The sequence below is a fragment of the Portunus trituberculatus genome, chromosome 48, assembly GCF_017591435.1.
Source record: "Portunus trituberculatus isolate SZX2019 chromosome 48, ASM1759143v1, whole genome shotgun sequence".
In the NCBI taxonomy this organism is placed as follows: Eukaryota; Metazoa; Arthropoda; class Malacostraca; order Decapoda; family Portunidae; genus Portunus; species Portunus trituberculatus.
This window is the reverse complement of record NC_059302.1, coordinates 26609813-26625748: the sequence shown is the minus strand read 5'-3', so window position 1 is coordinate 26625748 and position 15936 is coordinate 26609813. Positions and strand designations below refer to the sequence as shown.

Genomic DNA, 15936 nt, shown 5'->3' with positions numbered 1-15936 from the left:
TGTGTGTGTGTGTGTGTAATTCACTGTTTGATCTGCTACAGTCTCTGACGAGACAGCCAGACATTACCCTACGGAACGAGCTCAGAGCTCATTGTTTCCGATCTTCGGATAGGCCTGAGACCAGGCACACGCCACACACCGGGACAACAAGGTCACAACTCCTCGATTTACATCCCGTACCTACTCACTGCTAGGTGAACAGGGCTACGTGAAAGGAGACACACCCAAATATCTCCACCCGGCCGGGGAATCGAACCCCAGTCATCTGGCTTGTGAAGCCAGCGCTCTAACCACTGAGCTACTGGGCCGTGTGTGTGTGTGTGTGTGTGTGTGTGTGTGTGTGCACACATTGACAGTACACAACTGTACAAAAGAAAAAAAAAGTTTCACAATTTAAAGTACTGTATGCTTTGTTGCATGTTTCCGTTTATTATTTATTTATTTTTATTTTTTTTGTATGCAAGCTAATCTTATTACAATGCAGTGATTTAAAATGACAAACTAGCAGGTCAATAAGTTAAATATGATTTAGAATAATATTTTCTGCTCTCACTGCACATATTTGAGTGTCAACTTGACAGACTGAGCCTGGTATGTGTATTCATTGTAAACCTCTCTTGATACTTTAATAAAGGCAATAAAACTTTATTTACACACACACACACACACACGCACACACATTTACACACCGCATAGTGTAGTGGTTAGCACGCTCGACTCGCAATCAAGACAGCCCGGGTTCGAGTCCCAGGAAGTGGCAAGGCAGATGGGCAAGCCTCTTAATGTGTTGCCCCTGTTCACCTAGCAGTAAATAGGTACGGTATGTAACTCGAGGGGTTGTGGCCTCGCTTTCCTGGTGTGTGGAGTGTGTTGTGGTCTCAGTCCTACCCAAAGATCAGTCTATGAGCTCTGAGCTCACTCCATAATGGGGAAGACTGGCTGGGTGACCAGTAGACGACCGTGGTGAATTATACACACACACACACACACACACACACACACACACACACACACACACACACACACACACACACACCAAATATCCACACACCAAAGTTATCACTCCAAAATACGTATACTTCCACACAATAGCAAGAAGGTTTAGTGATCAGCCTAGCACTTGCTATAGTCTTTATTTCCCTGTAATCACACTAAAACCAATGAAAAATATATTCAGTTTTTCACAGTATAATTTATTGCAACCAAGTGCACAACTAAGACCAAATTTATCTGTAATATCAATAAATAATCGGAAATTATTTGAGGCCGTAAGATCACTTTCAGGTACCTGGTCTACGAGCAACACAATCCACAGATTCAACTAAATATTTTGATATGTTGAAGTTCAAAGAACACTTTTTGGTAATCAACAAATATATCTGTATCATTAGCATACTACAAATAGAATTCTTGTGATATTTAATATTCTTATTAAACACATGAAATTATTATAAAATCACAATGTATGTATATATGTTTTCCCAATTGACTTTTTACCCTACACACATGAGACATGCATTGCAAACATTAGTACTTGGCCATGTTACTTTCATGAATTGGAGTGAATTGTTTCCTGGATGTGACTAGGGTGCACAACAGAAAGTGATGCAATGTGTACAGTCTCTCATCTACACTGTTCAGGTGACTAAATGGAAATGAATGGGTGAATTGAATAAAATGTGAGGAAAGGGTTGTTGGCTGACCTATGACTGGCACTGGTCACCCTCCTCTGTCTCCACATGTTAGGTGTGACACTGAACCAGCTGATTGTGGCAGCTCTCCTTGTGTATAATGTGAATGAGGGAGAAAAAAAAGTATACAGCATTACAGTGTAGGTTCAGAGAGGCAAGCTCAGCAATTGTTGCTACACATGCTTCCAGTTTTATCTGCATTTATTTGTATGTTGTCATCTACATTTTAGTGTGTTAGCAACTTGTTAAGAAATATTTTCATTTTTACTTATAGCACAGCTTAAACTTTCTATCTCCTTCACAGGCTTGCAGGCAAGGAGATTATGGCTGTAACACTTGCTACTTCACTACTGAACACCAAGAAGAAAATGGTCTTGGTAAGAGTTATCACAGGGATAGCAAGGTGCAGTGTACTGTGGAGCCCATTTCACTCTAAATCTATCATTTACTTTGCAGGTCTTTCCTCCAGCACACACACACAAAGAAAAAAGAAAATGAGTAATTAACAGATAAAAAAATATTTTATCAATTGAGAATACATAGTACTAAAGTGAGATAACATGTTCACAGTACTGTATATATTCATGTATATGTACAATTGTGTTCAGCTGTAGTTAAAGGAGTTGACGTGATAATAGAATTAGAGAAAAGATTGAAATTGCAGGTAACCTTGGTGATACAGAATTCTCTTTGCTATTATTAACATATCTATTTTTTTGTAATTTTTTGGTTGTAGTATCATTCATTCAGTAGTATTTATGAAAATGTGTGCATGAATTAATAGCAGTCATACCAATATTCTGCAGTAACCCAAGTACAGACCATGTCTTGTAACAAAATACAGGCTTAACTTCAGAGGTTCAAATGTCATGCAAGCCTCAAGACAACAGCATTCGCTGCATTATTCAGCTTTGTTTCTGCATGTTTTGTTAGGTCAATTTCTCATTTTGTAGATTTGCATCATGATATAAACACTTCTATGATGGTCTAGGAGCTCATAAATCCAGGCATAGTGAAATACTTCAGAAGAAAAGCTGAATGATGCTGTGAAAGTAGTTACATTTAACCTTGGCAGATCTTATAGGAAACCTCTTACTAGCCACACCAATATATATATATATATATATATATATATATATATATATATATATATATATATATATATATATATATATATATATATATATATATATATAATATGGTGTATGAGATTTTAATATGTTTGGTATCCAATTCATACACGAGTATATACAGTAAAAATAAATTTCTGGAGTGTTGTCAGTATCTTCAGAATTTAAGAGAACAAAGAAATCAAGGCATTGGGAGTTGGTGACAAAGAAGCATCCTCCCTCTAGGTCCATATGGACACCTTCATTACAGCCACATCCACTTTTTTACCAGCAAGTTATATCAGTCCAGTAAGACAAATGAAATTAATTAGAAGTAAAAAATTAATTGTTTATTTGGAAATATTAATTCACATTCTTATTGTCTTTGCACCACCCTCTTAAATAGTATTCAAATACAACTTTATCTAAAGTCAGCTTAACTTGTGGCAGCTTATGTAGGTCCTCCCACGGAGGCAAGCAAAGCATTTGCTTCTGCTTTGTGATTAATTGAAAGCCACTGCCAGTAACAGCAGTCATAGAGCAAGTCCTGTGACAGGTTGATAATCTGTATTCTATATCTCTCTACTGGTCTACTGGTTAGTGTTACTCTAACCTAGCTACTTGAGACATGCTCTGTCCCATTTTCTAAATTTTACCTACAATTTCATCAGTTTATAACCTGCATGAGTCACCTATTTTAGTAACTGGCCTTTTTGTTCTCCTTTCCGCACTGATTCACTCACTCTAGTCATTTCATTCTTGCCTAGTACCAGAACATGGCAGATCATCCTGCTAAAAGGATTTATCTGATTCATATTCAAAGTTGTTTAAGATCATTTTCACCATGGTTACCCTAAAGGCAGCCAGTTTCTCTTCCTCACACCAGTGGCAACACAGCATTGCATCTATGACACTATTATAATTATGGGAAAGTCTTCATAAAAAATTTCACGGATAGCACTCAATTCAGATTTTGTATGCTTAAACCAATGCTGATAATTAGTTTATGTAAAAATATATTGAAATTACAGTAAATTTATAAAATATTACTACAAATTTTGTCAAAAAAAAATTTCACTCCTTAGAACTATATGATTACAAGAAATTTTAAACAATTTTCCATAACTTTGAAAAATTTTCTTAAATTTTGGTATAAACACTTTAATATGCATATCAAAACCTGATGAGTAAAATAATATGGCAGTTTCAAAGTGAAGCTGACCCACAAGTGACATAGTATGTACATACAATCAGTCCAGCACTTGTGCTACTTATATATAGGACGGTTTCAGCAAATATTATATCACTGCTATTTTCTTGTACCTTAAAGCATTAAAATCTGAATGATAAATATTAAACAGTATAACCTCCAACCCTGACAGACCTTGCTAGCCACATCCTGAGTGAGATGCAGCACTGTAACTATTTCACCAGACTGCAGTAAGCAACAATGTGAGGAAGAAGTGGGAGTGTGGAGAGAACCTTTGCTGTATGGGATGAGGATGCCGGGGGGAGGGAGAGGGTTGCCAGACCAGGTGTCACTGCCTACCACACAAACATGCTCACATACGCATTCTTACTATAAGTGTAAAATAGAAAATAAAAATTCATCTGTTGCACTCCTACTAGTTCTATGTATAAAATCTAAAATCTTGTTATTATAATACAGAAATAATGAGGACATTAGATTATATACACACACAGGTATGTATCTTTGCATTTTAATAAATTTATGAAAAATTACCACATTACCACTGCTCACAACTCAAGCTGATTAACAGTCAATGGTGTCCTTCAGTTCTTCATTTGGGCTTGTGTCCTTAGTTACATTTGCATTCCTAAGATATCACAAGGTTAAGAGGGGTATTAACTGAGACTTGCAGCAATAACAATGAGCACCAGTTACAACCAGAATAAATAAGTCATAACATCTACAAAAAAGTATATAAAGAAAAGTTTCAAAGGATATACTAGTAATTTATGTTCCCATAACATATTAATACTGTATTGTCAATGAAAACTTCCCCCCCTTAAGAAAAAAAGTCACAATTATGGAAAAAAAATGTATTATTCAACATTCAAACTATCTTCACCAGCACCAGATGCAAACCTGTTTATCAGAAGAATTCACAAGTCAAGAGTGTCTGCCACCACTCTGCACTCCTGCCGCCTGCCTTGCCTGCCTGCAAATGCCTCCGCTTCACAGAGGAGAAAGCACCACAAGGCAAGCTTTGCATGTGCTTCTTTTCATGTCTCGAGTTTTATCTTTGTGGCAAAAACTACACTGGAGTCACAAACACCAAGTTCATTTTCATATCTACAGAGCACTGTCACTGCAGTCTCACTTCAGACATCACACTACACTAAAACAGAAGTCAAGTTGTAACCACTAAAGAAGAAACTGGTGCTAGACAACACCAGTTTCATCCATGAGTGGTAATGATGCTGCATCCATGCTCCCCTTTCTCTTGTGGCCCCTTTCAAAGTTCAGCTCTAAACTGCTCCCTGTAAAAAATAAATAATATATTACTTTAAAGTGAAACCATTACAATACTTCACTAACTACTTGATAGTTTATTTTTTCACTAAAAATGAAATTATAGGACATAATTAGGAGGAAGCGTGCTCTCTCTCTCTCTCTCTCTCTCTCTCTCTCTCTCTCTCTCTCTCTCTCAGGCATTGTTACTTGCTATTTCTGCATGATTTTTTTTTTTTTTTTTTTTTAATTGCTGAACTGTTCTTTGCAGGATGTCTTCCATGAACTAATAAAAAAAGTCTGCAACTAGTTTTCCTCACTTCTGTTTCTGAGGAGACAAACTTTGGATGTGTGTATTATTCATTATTTCTTGCTGCTTTGTGTATCATGTCAATCCAGCTCTTCCAAAGGGATGTTGCTGCAGCTGTTCAACAAACTACCTTAGAAACATCATCTCAAGTTCCTTCATACTGCTTCTCCTTCAGGTAATATTTGCTAACATTAAAGACAAAGATAGCTTGGCTGTGTAGGTGACAGCAAGTTGAAGTTGCCATTGTATCGGCATCAACACAGCAAGTGAATGGAAGAAACATACGACTCATCCCAAGTCACATGTTACAAAATAAGTAAGCCATGTTTCATTGTTGTTGTACAAGTACTTTACACATATTGTTTGTTTTTCTTTGTTGTACTAGATTATTTACTTTAAAATTACCTACCAATGATGTTTTTTTTTTTACATGTATAACAGCAATCACATATCACTGGTTTTGGAAGTATGATACTGCTGTAGGCAGGGGAATATAACCACACTGACCTCACACAACACTTGGTTTTAGTGTGGTAGCACATAAGCATTGTGCTTATGAAATAGAATTGATGGTGCATATCATCACCCTGCCCCTACCCCTCCTCTACCATGTCAGATCCTGAGCAGACATTCCTAGTTTTTCCATGACTGTGTGATTCACATGGATCTACTGAAATAATCCACACTTGCCTTAAATGACAAAGTAAACATTCTATTCATATCACATGACTTTCCTATAAACACATCTTGTCCTTTCTAGCATACCTGATTGTTTTCTGGATTTTATAGAGCCCTCAGGAATGAAGGCAGCAACCATGAGGGCACAGATCACCAGTAGTGCCCCAAACACAAATGGAGGCCCAGGCACCAGGTTTGGGCTGCTGACAACATGTGGTGTTGACCCATTGCCAACAGCAGAACCATTTGGCTGAGGGTAAGAAAAGCATTTAAGTACTGGACACAACAGAAATGTGTGATTAATCTAAATGTTAATTTAAAGCAAATTAAGAAAAAGATCAAATAACAAAATACTGTTACATTTTTAAAGTATCATTAAATTAGCAAAAATTCTAGTAAAACATGGTTATTTATTTTCATACATAATTAACCTCAGTCCATCCTCATCTTGAAAGGATACCATGAGGATTAAGGAAAACATCATCTTGTGCTTAATGGAATCTTTGAATAAAATTAAACTGATACTGTGCTGCAAAAGGAGAAATTTGTAAATTTTGTTGTAGAAGTAAAGGCTTGAGTTACATCCATTGAGTGTTGTAAGATGTAAAGGGAGTATTGGTCAAGATGGTTATAGTTTTTCCAATAGGCTACAAGAGTAACTTGTGAGAAGTGTGGTTTTAAGAGAAAAGCTATGTGGACAAGGGCTTGTACTCTATAAAAAGAAGAGTGAATGAAAGAATTGTACAGTAATGACTAAACAATTCTGAGATGGTGAAGAGACAGCAACACCACAGCACCAAGTTCATCTTGGCAAGGCCTTGAAAATGACTCCTTGCACTTCTGATAACACTATCGTGTTCATGAGAGTTTTTCCTATATGATGCAATAATATATTTCAGCATTCAATGAACATCCTTTGAAAATAACGAACAAAGCAAAACAGGATATAAACATTTTTATGAAATCGTCGCAGTTCAACTCGTCATAATACCATTATCTTTTTTCTTTTGTTAATTTTCTACAATACATCTTGATTGTACAGTCACTGCTGAGTCTTATGGTGTTAACCAAATCTGGCTATCCCTTATATGAAGTGAGTTATAGCATATAAAATAAAAACATTTCTCACTGGACATACGAGATAGCCTCTCCGTGGGTGCTAGTGAGAGAGGGGTGCAGCCAATCAGCGCCCAGCTTTTAAACCCGCCTCGGCACCAGGAATATAGGTTAAGTGAACAAGGTATACCAACCTTACAAGATAGAAGAAAACGAGGAGACCTAATAACGAGGAGACCTAATAACAATGTATAAAATAGTAAATGCCATTAAAAAAAATAGACAAGGAAGACCTGATGCTGGTGACAGAAGCAGTTTAAGGACAAGAGGACATCTAAAGAAGATTTAAATGAGACAGTGTGTGAAGGATATTGGAAAAAACAGTTTTCCACATAGAACATAATGTGCATAACTTTAAAGAAACATTGATAAATGAAGATAGGACACTATGAGGGTCCACTCAAACCCTGTACATTACAACCCACACACACACACACACACACACGCACACACACGGTAGCTCAGTGGTTAGAGCGCTGGCTTCACAAGCCAGAGGACCGGGGTTCGATTCCCCAGCCGGGTGGAGATATTTGGGTGTCTCCTTTCACGTGTAGCCCCTGTTCACCTAGCAGTGAGTAGGTACAGGATGTAAATTGAGGAGTTGTGACCTTGTTGTCCCGGTGTGTGGTGTGTGCCTGGTCTCAGGCCTATCCGAAGATTGGAAATAATGAGCTCTTGAGCTTGTTCCGTAGTCCTGCAATAACTCTTGAGTAAAAGCTTAATAAGTTTGATATACATGACTTCCCTGTCCTGAACCCAAATTGTCTGTTCAATATGACTTGCTCCTCTTCTAGAAATTTAACCCATTTTCTTTGATAATTATTTCACACAACTTCCCCAAAACACTTGGAAGTGACACTGGTCTGTAGTTTAGTGATTCAGTTGCCTTTCCTCCTTTAAATATTGGAATTACGTTGGCTTTCTTCCATTCTAGTGGAACTTTAAAGCCCTTCATTTATTGAACTTGTAATTATTTCCCAAATTGGATCCAGTAGTTGCTCTTTACATTCTTTTAACACCCAGCCTGATACACCATTCTGATATCCAACTTTATTGGTAACCAATAATCTTCCAATATCCTCTTTGTGCACTGCAATGTCCTATTAGGTTTGTGAAATCATCATCTGAAGTGAACACTGTTTTGAAGCTCTCATTCATTATTTCACACATTTCCTAATCTTTTTTGGTATGTCTTCCCTTCTTTAATTGTTTTTTCAATTGTTTCCTTGTTCTTTGTTTTGCCATTTATATAAACTTGTAGAAAAGTTTGGGTTCATCTTTGCTTTTATTCATCACATCTTTCTCAAAGTTTCTTTCTTCCTCTCTCTTACTCTAATATATTAATTTCTGGCATCCTTGCACTGCCATCTGTTATAGTAATTTCTCTGTTTTATTAGTTTCTTCCACACTTTATCTTTTGCCAACGTAATTCCAATATTTAAAGGAGGAAAGGCAACTGAATCACTAAACTACAGACCAGTGTCACTTCCAAGTGTTTTGGGGAAGTTGTGTGAAATAATTATCAAAGAAAATGGGTTAAATTTCTAGAAGAGGAGCAAGTCATATTGAACAGACAATTTGGGTTCAGGACAGGGAAGTCATGTATATCAAACTTATTAAGCTTTTACTCAAGAGTTATTGCAGGACTTGAAAACAGAGATGGATGGGTGGACACAGTATACCTGGATATTAAAAAGGCTTTTTTGATAAAGTCCCTCATGGAAGACTACTTTGGAAACTAGAGAACATCGGACTGCAAGGAACTTTGCTAGAATGGACAGGAGATTTTTTTGAAGGACAGGGAGATGAGAACTGTGATCAGAGATACATACTCATCTTGGGGTAAAGTAACTAGCGGAGTCCCACAAGGGTCAGTGTTAGCCTTCCATTATGTTTCAGATTTATGTAAACAACATTCACATTGGGGTAAACAGTTACATAAATTTATTTGCTGATGATGCAAAGCTGCTGAGAGGACTGTCTGCTGTTGCAGGGAGATATAAACAAGATCTATGCGTGGAGCAGGAAGTGGAAATTAGAGTTTAATGCCAAGAAATGTCACATAATGGAACTAGGAAAGAGTAAAAGAAGACAGTATGGAACTATTTGATGGGAGAGGAACAAATGAAGACTAAAGAGGAAAAAGATCTGGGAGTGATCATACAGGAAAATCTGACCCCCGAAAAACACATAAGCAAGATATTTGGATTATCATATAAAATGTTGACTAATATAAGAGTGGCATTTCAATACATGGACAAAGATATGATGAAAAAAATCATCACCAGCATGATACGTCCAAGGCTGGAATATGCAGCAGTGGTATGGTCTCCGAGCTCTAAAAAGGATATAAGAAAATTGGAAAGGATACAGAAGATTGCCAAAAAGATGGTGCCGGAATTAAAGGACCTGACATATGAAGAATGACTGAAGGAAATGGGACTGCCAACCTTACAAGATAGAAGAGAATGTGGGGGACCTAATAAGAATGTACAAGATAGTCAATGGCATTGAAAAGAGAGACAAAGAAGACCTGGTGCTGTTGACAGAAGAAGATGGAAGGGCAAGAGGACATGAACAGAAGATCAGGATGAGGCAGTGTGTGATGGATATTGGAAAATACAGTTTTTCACACAGAACGATGGAAAGTGGAATGCACTGGATAATGAAATTGTTACAGCACATAATGTGCATAACTTTAAGGAAAAATTAGATAAATGGAGACATGGAGACAGGACACTATGAGCCCTGCTCGAACCCTGTACAATACAACTAGGTAAAAAACAACTAGGTAAAACACACACCCTTTTTTTGCCACACATCCCTTCACACCACCCAAGCTTTGTTTTCCACGCAGGGTAAGTGCTTCTTTGCTTATCAATATAGCGAGGTACCACTGTATATTATTTATCATTGTTATTTGTATAAAAGTTACTTTAATTTTGCTAAAAATAACATGCTAATTGATTTTTATATTGGTGTTTTTGGGTGTGCAACAGATTAATTGGTTTTCCATTATTTTAAATGGGGAAATTTATTTCAAGATTCAAGTTTTTCATACGAGCTATGTTATGGAACAAATTAAATACATAACCCAAGACATGACTGTATAGGTATGTTTGCACAGATACAGTAGATAAGATAGTTATTCTTTCTTTTCAAATAAGTTAAATGTTATCCAATAGAAGTTGCATAATCAATGCTGGATTATGCTTCAAAACCAAGGAAATAGATTATAGAATGACTGAGTGAATGATAAAAGATGTGTTCTTAAGTAGCCACTGTTTTCAGTGGCTGTTTCAAAGGAGAGACTGAGATTGGTGTTAGAAGAATCTTGAGAACCACATATCTTACTCTGTGAGAGCTATCATCCCCTTGCTCTTGGCTGAGGTCCACATGGAAAAGATAAAAGATGAAGCCAAAGACTGCAGGACCAAGGCCTGAGCATAATCCTCTCATGCCCGTAATGATGCCCTGAACCACACCTGTGCATGAAGATCAGTAAGCAATTTTTATTAATACAAAATTATGAATCAAAGTTTGCAGAAAGTAATTACTTCAAAAATATCAGAATGCATTCCAAATCAATTAAATTCATAAAATACAAATTATCTTCAATTACAAAGATACCACTAAACACTATATACCCTGCTTGTCAGCATCAGTATGAGTGCTGACATAGGCACTAATGGCAGGGTAGGTAATGGAAGATACTGAAGCCAGCAGACCTGCAGCCCACATCATCCAAATCTTTGAGCCAAACCCATACCACATGAGTTGCAGTAACTCAAATGTCAGCCCCACCTGTAGCAAAAAAAGTTCCAATAAGCATATAGTAATTCATAAGCCACATTATTGGCTTATTAATTTCATTTGATAAAATTTTTAGTAGGTGTTTGAATAGATACATACAAATATTTGTATACATTTACACTATCCTGAAATTTATTGTGCACATGAGCTATTAACATAAAACTTCATTTTGTATGATTGTTGTCAACAACAGATTATAGTGCCTGCCAACTAATGCAATGCTGTAAATTAGTTAAAATCTCCCTAACACAGGCCAGCCTGAGCAGAGACGTGTAACATGACTGGCAATTGAGAGGAGGAGATAGGATGGAGTGTAGGGAACACATTAGTTATCTTCCAGCCAAACTAGTGAGAGGGTATTTGAGTTTTTGCTCCCTGCTGTCCCTCTCCCTCTGCACCCAGCTGCGTGTGTATTTTGTGGCCTAATGACAATGTGGGCGAGAGAAGGGACTTGAGCAAAGAGAAAATTTCATCCATAATAAGACTGTACAAAGTAGAGAAACCTACAAAAGATACAGAATGAATTGTTTGTGTGAGTGAAGGAACTGTGCAGTGATGGACCAAACACATAGCATCTGCATAAAAGCTTTATTTATTGGTAGAAGCTTGACTTAAGAGAAAAGAAATGGACTGATAACAAGGATAAGGGAAGACAAAAAAAAAAATAGAGGAGACAAATGTCATATTATGCATAGAAAAGAAAGACTGGATTATTGGTAAGCTCCTTTTTGGCAATAGTAACATCAAAGCAAAAACTGCCATACAGTTTTTGGAGAAGAAAAGTACAAAAAAACTGATATTGAGAAAATCATATCAAACTGCTTAAAAGAAGCTGTAAACAAAAACCTTATCAAGGAGGTGGCATTGTGGTTTGGCTTAGATGACTTGGTGCTAGTTAGCTTAATTCATAAATAATTAATATTTTGTTCCTCTACTGAATGCAGAATTTCATATATTTCTCACAATAACGCTAAATAATATTACTTTCCTTATGTGTTGTGAGGCTAAAAATAGAGATGAATCCTTATTGTGAGGATAAAACAGAGATGAATTCTTACCATAATAACATGTTTGTTGGACAGTTTCTTCATTAGGAGACTAAGAAGAGCAGTCTGGGCCACAACAGACAAAATCCCCACAACTGCTATGAAAGTTGCCACCATTTCTGCTGAGAAGTCCATAACCTGCCACGAGAAAAGGAGTAGGAGAGTTACATTAGTCTTCTGTCATATCAAAATACAAACTGCACTTTAACACTATCTTTATTCAGTAGGAATGCCAGCCTGTTTCATAAATATACTTGACCCTCATTTTTCCGGACTAAATTGTGGTGGCATCAGTCCTGAAAAGTCTGAATAACACAAATGGAGCCTTTGTTTGCCAAATATGGTCATTTGCCTCCTTAGACTTTTGAGGACATGCAAAATTTTTCCATTTTGGTTTCCAACCAACTAAACCAAAACAAACTTAGGTTGGTTTTACCAACCTAACAGTAATAGCTGAGCACAAGAAAAAAAATTCATAGACATGAAGTAAAGTTAGTATACCATCACAACATGCAACGATGGCTGTGTCCGCACTGCCCTGTACAAAAGTTTGTGCTGATTGTGTAATCGCCATAGCCACCCATCGCTTACCCTGAAATTTTCTATATCAATCTTCTGTGCCAGCTTCCTAGCTGCTGCAAGGATTTCAATGCCATGGACATTGATCCCAACAGATTGCAGCTGCACATACAGCTTCATGACTGCAGCATCTAATGCAGCATCTTTTCCACTTCTTACAGTTTTCATTGGCACACGTTTACTACTTTTACTTGATGCATCCACACAGTACTTGCAGAATATTCAACCAGCTTATATTTTGATTTTCTAATGTCCAACACAGTTTGGTTGGCCACACCATACTCCAGCTCCTTTTTCTAATTTTCTTATTATTCTTATAATTCCAGCTTTTAACACACAGCTAGGGTCACTCAATCATACTTAACATCTTTGGGAGACATAATTAAGTGTTCTAAGGTATCGTTTACTGAATCCAAACAAAACAAGATGTTCACTAGTGTCAGCTGGATTTGTTTACAACTACCTACTGTCATCTATTGGGGCATATCTGGAAGTGTGCAAGGTGCATGTTGTTTGAATTCATTTGGTGGCCTTCCAGACTCAAATTATTATCTGGACACTGTCCGGATAAACTAAACTGAAATCTGAATAAACGAGGATCAAGTGTACATCCAATGATTTACAATGTCTTTTTTATATTGATTATGGCCACATGACTTGTTTGGGAGGGCAACTGGCTACCTAGGCTATTTAGAGATACACCAACGTGATGACTTACCAGTCTGAGGTAGACAAAAAAGCAGGAATACTGGCCAGCCTCGGGTAGATAGGATAAGAAGACTGACACACTGATCAGCAGCACATTGCGGTCTTTACCCACTTTCCATAGTGCCTGAAAAAAAAAATACTCAGTTTAATAATTAATAAATTTTTAATTTAAAATCAAATAAATGTGGTGATGCCTCAGCACAAAGATTTTCTTCCCAGTTAATTTTCACATGGTCAATTAATTGATAGCATCACATCGCTCAATAGTACCTGTTTCTGTTAAACTTTGTTAAATCTTACTTTCTGTTGAATACAAGCATTTTCTGTAAAAAAAGAAATTTTGACCTATTTTGTTTCTATTTTCTAGTTTTCTAAAAGCAACTTGTCATGTTGAAAAGTCATCCCTATCCCTGCTCCACTATCCAGGCAGCCTAAATTTAATGGAAGATAAATGTAGTATGCATTTTACACGAATAATTCAGCACCATAATGATGCACATGCATGACAACTGACAGCACAGCTCACACCCACCATCAGCATTCACTACTACTGGTTAACCTTTGCTTTGACTTTGTAACATTTTCTGATTCAGCTTATGAATCAACTACTGTAAAATCAATGTATGCAATTATGCACTTGTTGAATATAACAAAAATGTTACCATATTCCTCAGGGGAATATACAACTTCGCAAACTTTTTTCACATGAGCTCAGGGGAATATACAACTTCGCAAACTTTTTTCACATGAGAAAAGTTATACTCACTGAGAAGGGGTCAGCCTGCTCCCATGAGATATGGGCACTCCAGGAGGAAGAGAGCCTCAGCTTCTCTGGTAATGATTCTGGCACTGCCACTAGGATGAAGAAGACATCCAGTATTGCTATGGCTGTGGCCAGGCCCACCACCAGGTCATCACTGTGCACCTGTAACACACAATCATTGTAATCACTATAATATCAACAATTCATAAATTTAAAGATATATACGTGTTTCCTGCAATACATTGTAACACCTGCCAAGTCTTCTGAACATGAAAACCTAAACATTGTTTCAGTGAAAATGAATTCAGATATTATTAAGTGAACAAAATTACACTAAAATTAGGAACTTTGGGATGCAGTAGAAGAGTTCATGAGAGAGAGAGAGAGAGAGAGAGAGAGAGAGAGAGAGAGAGAGAGAGAGAGAGAGAGAGAGAGAGAGAGAGAGAGAGAGAGAGAGAGAGAGAGAGAGAGAGAAACAACAGAAATACAGCTCCATACTTTTCCCAAGTAAGCCCCCAATGCAGGGGAAGTGACCAAGCTAGCAGCAAAGGTGGCAGAAACCAGCCCATAGGCACTGCTGCGCTCTGATTCATCTGTGACATCAGCCACATATGCAAACACAATGCTGAAGGTGACGGCAAACACGCCAGACATGCTGATCAGGGCAAAGTACCACCTGGAAATTAAATAAAGATTCAGTCTTTTGTACATGAAAGCCTACAAAAAATGTAATGGGAAGACTATATAAACATAATTAACACTCAATTCTGCATACCTTAAGGGAAAAAAAATCAATATGTACCACTGGCAAAGAATTTCAATCTAGATCTGTGAATTAGAAGCACAATGAAGTATATATTCCGCATCCCAAAAATAAAATAAACCTCTACAGTGATTTTGCTTTATCTTTCTCCCCTTTTATCTAAAGTTCATACCTCACAAAAAACTTTACTTAAAACACACTTAATTCTGCTTCAATCTATTCCTCTATAAATGAATATTTTGTATACTACTTTAAATCCTGTAATTTAAGCCTTCCATGTCTTAAAACTACATCCTACATAATCTTTTTTGTGCTTTTCTCAAAAAGAAACTACACATTTCCTTATAATGTAGTTGTGAAAATCCTGTCTCCATAAGCAACAGGATGAGGTACATGATTGATACAGAAGAACCAGAAGCACTGGGAACAAAGACTTCTTTTCAAATGGCATGGGTTAACACTTCATAAGACTACCACTAAGTCCATGTAGGAAATAGGGAGCTTACCTCAGTAATGATTTACGTAACAAGCATTTCTAGTTTCCAAAGAAATTAAGGGCAAATACAATGAGAAATAAAATTTACATTTTTACAAGCTAGTGAATAAGAAATTAAACATACATACTGACATCACAAGACTCAATGTAATCAATGAATAATACAGCCTTACATGCTACGAATTATCACTGGCAATGAAGGAAAGAATTATCATCACTACAATACAAAGTGTAAATTTGCAGGACAAGTGACTCAACAAATGTTGCTTTTCATAAAGAGAAAGAGAGAACCAGTGAAGGAATACCTAAAGCAAGCAGAGGACAAGAGCAGCTGAGGGAAAGCTTGGTACCCTCCCCTTTAAATACAGATGATACGAAATTGAATAGC

The 15936-nt window shown here is 36.9% G+C and overlaps 1 protein-coding gene across 1 annotated transcript in view; it reads right to left on the bottom strand.

The window, feature by feature from the left end:
- Positions 1 to 1117: 1117 nt before the first annotated feature.
- Positions 1118 to 15936, bottom strand: part of LOC123498889 (hippocampus abundant transcript 1 protein-like) — a 36739-nt gene continuing 21920 nt past the window's right edge. The window contains exons 5-12 of the mRNA XM_045246409.1: positions 14788 to 14965; positions 14293 to 14451; positions 13537 to 13650; positions 12252 to 12377; positions 11028 to 11184; positions 10735 to 10865; positions 6352 to 6514; positions 1118 to 5305 (exon numbers count right to left, since the gene is read on the bottom strand). Coding sequence (XP_045102344.1) covers positions 5208 to 5305; positions 6352 to 6514; positions 10735 to 10865; positions 11028 to 11184; positions 12252 to 12377; positions 13537 to 13650; positions 14293 to 14451; positions 14788 to 14965 — 1126 coding nt within the window. The 3' untranslated portion in view covers positions 1118 to 5207. The remainder of the gene's footprint in view (positions 5306 to 6351; positions 6515 to 10734; positions 10866 to 11027; positions 11185 to 12251; positions 12378 to 13536; positions 13651 to 14292; positions 14452 to 14787; positions 14966 to 15936) is intronic.